Source organism: Tribolium castaneum, chromosome 9 (assembly GCF_031307605.1).
Source record: "Tribolium castaneum strain GA2 chromosome 9, icTriCast1.1, whole genome shotgun sequence".
Classification (NCBI taxonomy): domain Eukaryota; kingdom Metazoa; phylum Arthropoda; class Insecta; order Coleoptera; family Tenebrionidae; genus Tribolium; species Tribolium castaneum.
The window spans coordinates 13608387-13615753 of NC_087402.1; the positions used below are offsets into that span (position 1 = coordinate 13608387).

The 7367-nt window shown below is 38.4% G+C and overlaps 1 protein-coding gene across 1 annotated transcript; it reads right to left on the bottom strand.

The window, feature by feature from the left end:
• Positions 1-517: 517 nt before the first annotated feature.
• On the bottom strand, positions 518-5079 carry LOC663685 (uncharacterized). The gene is made up of 3 exons (XM_008199120.3): positions 4692-5079; positions 3443-4239; positions 518-1634 (listed from the first exon to the last, which is right to left on the bottom strand). Exons 1-3 carry the CDS (start codon positions 5068-5070, stop codon positions 633-635), a joined length of 2178 nt encoding a protein of 725 aa, XP_008197342.2. The 5' UTR covers positions 5071-5079; the 3' UTR covers positions 518-632.
• Positions 5080-7367: the final 2288 nt, after the last annotated feature.

Genomic DNA, 7367 nt, shown 5'->3' on the forward strand with positions numbered 1-7367 from the left:
CGAAAACAGTTACTCCTATCAATTTTTATCTTTTTACTAAAATTCAAGCTGATAAAATTTCCTACAAAATAGTTATTTGCATTTTTTATGTAGGACTAACCATAAGCGAGATATAAGATTGAAAATTATAAAATTAAACGAACTTACCCAAGTGAAGTTCAATTTTAATTATATGAAGCGCCTCGTCCGAATAGATCACTATGTAGTATACCCATTTCCGTTAGATGGTAGCACACACTTCAAAGCAAATAAATTTGCGCGCCCTGTCACCTGATACTCCCTCTCGCGGCGCTTTGTCATTATTTCAAAGCTGTCGGTGATGTTGCAACACTGAATAGATCACGGGAAAAAATTGGGTCTGTATAGATCGGGAGGGAGTGATCTATTCGGACGAGGCGCTTCATATAATTAAAATTGAACTTCACTTGGGTAAGTTCGTTTAATTTTATAATTATATTTCGCGCCTCGTCCTCTAGATCACTATGTAGATGTTTAAAGCTGTTGCAACAAGCACATCTCGTTTTCTCAATAATTTTCTATATTGTTACAAGAAATTACAAGATTGGTAAAGGTAGCATTACAACAAAAAGAACAATCCTTAAGTATAAAATGTAAAGGAATATTCATAGGGTTCACGTGAGAACTGCATTGGCGAAAATCTCTTTATGAATGAGAGGCTTATTATAAAATGTCGCAAAAACTCTCGAGGTTGCTGACCACCCGGCTGTTTTCCTAATTAAATCGAGGCTTATCCCTTTTCGCGCAGCAGCTGAAGTGGCTGCGTGTCTGGTGCTGTGCGCCGTGTATATTGAGGTATCCACTCCACTTTCTGCTAGCACCATTTTAATCCATCGACTCAGAGACTGCGTTGATGCTGGATGAAATGGCTTCCGGTGGGTCAAAAACAGTCGAGTCTCACCAGACGACCGGAGCAGCTCGGTTCTTTCGAGATAACATGAAAGAGTACTAACGACACAGAGCAGCGGTTTTTTCTTAAATTTCGGGAGTCTTAGCAGTGGTTGAAATTTGTGGGGACCAGATGTTTTAATGACATCAGGAATTCTAATTTCTACTCCCTCCGCAGAGAAAAGGATATTATTAATTCTGATAGCAGCCAATGTTTGTACTCGGTGGGCAGTGACAAGCGCCATAAGAGTAGCCAATTTCCGTGTTATGAGCTCCAAACTCAACTCTTGGTTGGCCCCCAAGCGTTCGAAATAATCTAAGACCACTGCGGGGTCCCACGTTACGTCATATTTGGGTTTCGAGGGTTTTATTCTGTAGACCCCTCTCAGAAAACGCTTTATACGATGATCCTTCCCCACTTCGGGTGATAACAGCAAGGCCAGTGCAGAGCGGCACGTGTTTAGCGTATTGTACGAAGCTCCTTGATGAAAACGACAGGATAGGAACGTTAAAATGTTTTGAACCGTGAAGTCCAAGCAGTTGTGACCATTCCTTTGGCAGAACTCCCACCATAACTTTAGCTCGCAGGTGTATTGTTTCAGAGAGCCTTTGGCGAGGGAAGACAGGGTTACCTTCGTAGCTTCGCGAGGGACGCCTTGTTTCCTTAAACCTTTTTCGACAAGAGTCCTGCCACCAGGGAAAGCTTCTGATGCAGAGGGTGAGGTACTCTGTGTGAAGTAAGGAGTAAGTTAGTATCGGGTTCAAAGAAAATTGGCTCTTTTCTGAGAAGTGATGTAAAAATTGGAAACCAAGGCTGTGTTGGCCAGTATGGCACCACTAGAATGCCTCGTGCTCGGTCAGAAACAATTTTTTGTAGACAATGAGCTACCAAGGAGAAGGGGGGAAAAGCATAAAATTTTAAGTCTGTCCAGGGGACCGTAAAGGCATCCACTACTTCTGCCTCTGGGTCTCGGAACCAGGAAAAGAATCTTCTACACTTAGTATTATTGCGAGACGCGAATAAATCGACTTCGGGAATTTGGAAAAATGTGCAAATCTTTCTGAAGGCGTATGGTGCCAATTCAAATTCTGTTTCCGGAGATAACCGCCGAGACTCCCAATCGGCTTCGGTGTTATGAGAGGATTTGATATAGGATGCAAATATCCACAATTTTCGTTCTTCACACCACTGCCAAATTTCTTTGGCCAACGCATGAAGATGTGGGTGTTTAACACCCCCCATTCTGTTAATATAGGCGACTGCTGTAGTATTGTCAATCCGCAGAAGAACGCAACACCCCGATAGGTTTTTAGCAAAACATTTGAGACCAAAGCTTGCTGCCAACAGCTCCAGAAAATTAATATGTTTTGATCTTTCTTTTTCATTCCAATGACCATGTGTGGACTCCCCTCCACAAAAGATCCCCCAGCCTGAGAGCGAGGCGTCACTAAAAATTTCTAGTACAAATTTTGGGGGCAAAAGAGACTTGCGGGAAGAAATATGGACCTCCCACCAGTTAAGATCCTCCCTAACATATTGCGGAATGAACATAATTTGACTGTAATTGCCGTGAGTGTTCTTCAACGCTAAATATTTAGCTCGTTCTAATGACTTTGTATACAACTGACCATAGCTAATAGCCGGACATGCAGCTACTAACGTACCAATCATTTTTGCGAACTCCCTAACTGAGCATTGCGACTGTCTTTTAACCTTCTTTGCAAGCTTAGTGATACATTGTTGTTTGTCTAGCGGAAGTCTCACCGTCATATTGGAACTGTCGTAGATGAAACCGAGATAACGAACTGTCTGATTGGGAGTCAATTGACTCTTTTCATAGTTAATAAGAAAACCCAGTCCTTCCAACATTTTGCAGGTCATTGATATGTTGTGTAAGCTTTGCAAATATGAGTTATCCATTAGCAAGAAATCGTCGAGGTATAAGACCGACAGAAGATTGTGAGATCTTAAATACGCTACTAGGGGTTTCATTAATTTGGTGAAGACATACGGTGCTGTGCTGAGGCCGAACGGCATACAGGTATATTCATAAAGTCTACCTAGGAAGGTAAAGCGAAGATATTTTCTGTGGCACTTTTGGATGGGAATGAGATGATAAGCATCTTTAAGATCTATCACCGCCATAAAGCAGTTTCGAGAAAGCAATTTGCAAACCACCTTGTGGTCTTCTATTTTAAAGTGGGTGGTTTCTACAAAGTGATTGAGCTGTTTTAGGTTAAGAATTAACCTACTAGCACCGTTTTTCTTGGGCACAAGAAAAACATTTGATACAAACTGCTTTGGCTCGGCCGTGCACTGCCGAATTGCTCCACAATCTAGTAATTTGTTTAGCTGAACTTGAAGGATAGATTTCTCCTTGAAAGACCAGTCGCGTTCTTTTGGAGGTCTTTCTTGATACGGTTTTTGGTGAAAGGGTATGGCGTACCCCTGTGTCCATGATAAAATGGTAGGGTCCGAAGTTATTTGACGCCATTGATCGGTGAAAAACTTTAAGCGACCGCAGTACGACCCTACCTTTAATGTTTCCTCCTCGGAGGTTCGGTTCTCGACGTTCGAGGCCGATAATAAGGATTGCGTCGCGTTTGGTCTTCTCTCCCCGTCTTCGGTTGTCGTTTGCTCCCGCGATTGATTGTGTCTGCCTCGGCTCTGGGAGTATTGGCGAGGCAGACTCTTCGAGTTTAAATTATATTGAGTCTTTCCGGTGTTGATCTTTGCTTTAGGTATCTTTAATTCCTCGGATGTCTTTTCGAGGGCGCGAGTCGTCTTCATACGCTCGCTAAGGTTATCACCGAAAAGCCACCCGTCGACCGGTGTTTCCGTCAGTGTTGATTTAAGGGTTTTATTAATGCCTGCTGAAGCCAGGATTCTACGGGATTGGGACTCAGCAAAGTGGACGGAGGCCAGGAGTTTCCCCGCGTCACCCAGTAACTCGATTAGCTGTGAGGTGGTCCCTCCTTCTTCTTGAAGACAGAAAGTAAGGGCAGTACCAACCGCCCCCATTGCGGCGCCCAATTGAGCTTGCACGTGGGCAAGTCTCTCGTCCCGTTCGGAATGCTGCTGCGTTATGGCCCTTTTCACTTCCGCATTCAATTTTGGGGCTTGGACCAACTTACAATTTGCGATTGGAGGATATTTTTGTAACAAATCTTTGATTTCTTCCGTGTCCAGGCCTTTCTGCAAGGTTTGCTCCCAAACTTGCGCCACTTCTTCGTGAATGGGTTTTCCCATCATTTCCGATGGGGGGCTTTGAGATCCCAGCATTTTCCGGATTTCTGGCGGCAATTTCTTGAGGGTTTTATCCTCCTCATTCCCTGGAAGAGGACAACAAGGTTTAAGGTTAGCTCTCGTTATCCCAAGGGCAAAAATAACGGGAAAAACCAAGGAAACACTCGTTGGGCACAAGTTACCAATCAAAACTCGTTGACTGGATTTGAAACAAGGACGGAAGAGTCCAAGACTGGGTAATATTCGCGCCCTCCTCAAAACTCGTTGAGTGAGGCTCCCGCCCGTCTGCGTCAATGCAAGTTACTCAAGTCTCGTTGAGACAATTGCATAGCATTGGAGACTCAAAACTCGTTGAGTTATTTGCATTGCATTGGGTACTCAAAACTCGTTGAGTCCAACTTACAGTCGCATTGAACACTCAAAAACTCGTTGAGTGTGATGTGATTCCATTCTGTAGGTTACTCAAAACTCGTTGAGTTACGTAATGAAAAGTCGTGCAACAGGCACTGTAACCTTCAAAATAATTTCTGAGACTCACCCTGCACTGATTTCTCCGAGTCCGGAGATGTGGAACGTTCCCCCTTGCTGCTTGAGGAGCGATTTGAGCTGGTATCGCTTCCACGTGGTTGGTTACGTGTACTATAATGGCGGCGATTTTCTTTCAACCTTTTCTTACCGGTAAGGCGTTTGACGTCTTTTAGGGCCTTCTTGAGTTGTTTGCGAATGACGACCAGGTCAGAGCCCTCCGACGAGTCCGATGAGCTCGAAGACGAACTGCGTTTCCGTTTTTTACTACCCATTTTCCGAAAACGATGTGCACCATCCGACACACAAATGAGTAATGACAAAGCGCCGCGAGAGGGAGTATCAGGTGACAGGGCGCGCAAATTTATTTGCTTTGAAGTGTGTGCTACCATCTAACGGAAATGGGTATACTACATAGTGATCTAGAGGACGAGGCGCGAAATATAATAATTAATATTTAAAAAAGAAGTGCTTTAACAGAAAATGTCTTGTGATTTAAAATACACTTAATTTATTAGGTCCAATACTTTATTAGAAAAAAAAGGGGGTGACATATAAGTCACTGAAGTCTTCAGAGTCGATTTTAAATGCTGCATTTTCGTCTTCGTCTCAAACATTGAAAACTAAATTACATTTTTGTTCTGAAACGGTAACAGTTTTTACTTTGGTTTTTTGCTTATATCTCGAAAACAGTTACTCCTATCAATTTTTATCTTTCTTTCAAAATTAAAGCTGATAATATTTCCTACAAAATAGTTATTTGCATTTTTCTTGTAGGACCAACCATAAGCGAGTTATAAAGTTGGATATAAATAATATTTAACAAAAACTAGCTTAAAAATAAAATGTTTGAAATACTGAAATTAAACTAAATTAATTGTGTCTAACACTTTAGTAGAGAAAAAAGAAAAAGACATAAAAGTCACCAAAGTCTTCAGAATCGTTTTTAGTCGTCATATTAATAACAATAACATTAATAATAATAATACTAACAGTACTAAATCTGCTTATATGCAAGCGCTTTATTAAGGTAACAGTTTTTTGGTTTCTTGCTTATATCTCGAAAACAGTTACTCCTATGAATTTTTGTCTTTCTTTCAAAATTAAAGCTGATAAAATATTCTACAAAATAATTATTTGCATTTTTCTTGTAGAACCAACCATAAGCGAGTTATAGAGTTGGATATAAATAATATATAACAAAAATTTGCTTTAAAATAAAATGTTTGAAAAACTGAAATTAAACTAATTTAACTGTGTCTAACACTTTAGTAGAGGAAAAAGGAAAAGACATAAAAGTCACTAAAGGTTTCAGAGTTGTCTTTAGTTGTCATATTAATAACAATAACATTAATAATAATAATACTAATAGTACTAAATTTGCTTATATGCAAACGCTTAATTAAGGTAACAGTGTTTTGGTTTCTTGCTTATATCTCGAAAACAGTTACTCCTATCAATTTTTATCTTTTTACAAAAATTCAAGCTGATAAAATTTCCTACAAAATAGTTATTTGCATTTTTTATGTAGAACTAACCATAAGCGAGATATAAGTTTGAAAATAATTAATATTTAAAGAAAAAGTGCTTTAACAGAAAATGTCTTGTGATTTAAAATACACTTAATTTAATGGGTTCAATACTTTATTAGAAGAAAAAGGAGATGACATAAAAGTCACCAAAGTCTTCAGAGTAGTTTTTAGTACTAAATTTGCTTATATGTAAGCCCTTAATTAAGGTAACAGTTTTTTGGTTTCTTGCTTATATCTCGAAAACAGTTACTCCTATCAATTTTTATCTTTTCACTAAAATTAAAGCTGATAAAATTTCCTACAAAATACTTATTTGCATTTTTCATGTAGGACTAACCATAAGCGAGATATAAGTTTGAAAATAATTAATATTTAAAAAAAAAGTGTTTTAACAGAAAATGTCTTGGGATTTAAAATACACTTAATTTATTGGGTCCAATAGTTTATTAGAAGAAAAAGGAGGTGACATAAAAGTCACTGAAGTCTTCAGAGTCGATTTTAAATGCTGCATTTTCGTCTTCGTCTCAAACATTGAAAACTGAATTACATTTTTGTTCAGTAACAGTTACAGTTTTCTTATTGGTTTTTTGCTTATATCTCGAAAACTGTTACTCCTATCAATTTTTATCTTTATTTCAAAATTAAAGCTGATAAAATTTCCTACAAAATCGTTATTTGCATTTTTCTTGTAGGACCAACCATAAGCGAGTTATAGAGTTGGATATAAATAATATTTAACAAAAATTTGCTTTAAAATAAAATGTTTGAAAAACTGAAATTAAACTAATTTAATTGTGTCTAACACTTTAGTAGAGGAAAAAGAAAAAGACAAAAAAGTCACTAAAGGTTTCAGAGTCGTCTTTAGTCGTCATATTAATAACAATAACATTAATGAAAATAATACTAATAGTACTAAATTTGGTTATATGCAAACGCTTAATTAAGATAACAGTGTTTTGGTTTCTTGCTTATATCTCGAAAACAGTTACTCCTATAAATTTTTATCTTTTTACTAAAATTAAAGCTGATAAAACTTCCTACAAAATAGTTGTTTGCATTTCTTTTGTAAGACCAACCATAAGCGAGTTATAGAGTTGGATATAAATAATCGCCAACAAAAATTTGCTTTAAAATAAAATGTTTGAAAAACCGAAATT

Bases quoted from the DNA above. Each gene is read 5' to 3' on its own strand.
- LOC663685 (XM_008199120.3), bottom strand. From the start codon at position 5,070: ATGGTAGCACACACTTCAAAGCAAATAAATTTGCGCGCCCTGTCACCT. The intron at 4,240-4,691 runs GTGAGTCTCAGA...GTCCTCTTCCAG, and splicing joins CTCGGAGAAATCAGTGCAGG to GGAATGAGGAGGATAAAACC. The intron at 1,635-3,442 runs GTAGGGTCGTAC...TACTTCACACAG, and splicing joins CCGAGGAGGAAACATTAAAG to AGTACCTCACCCTCTGCATC.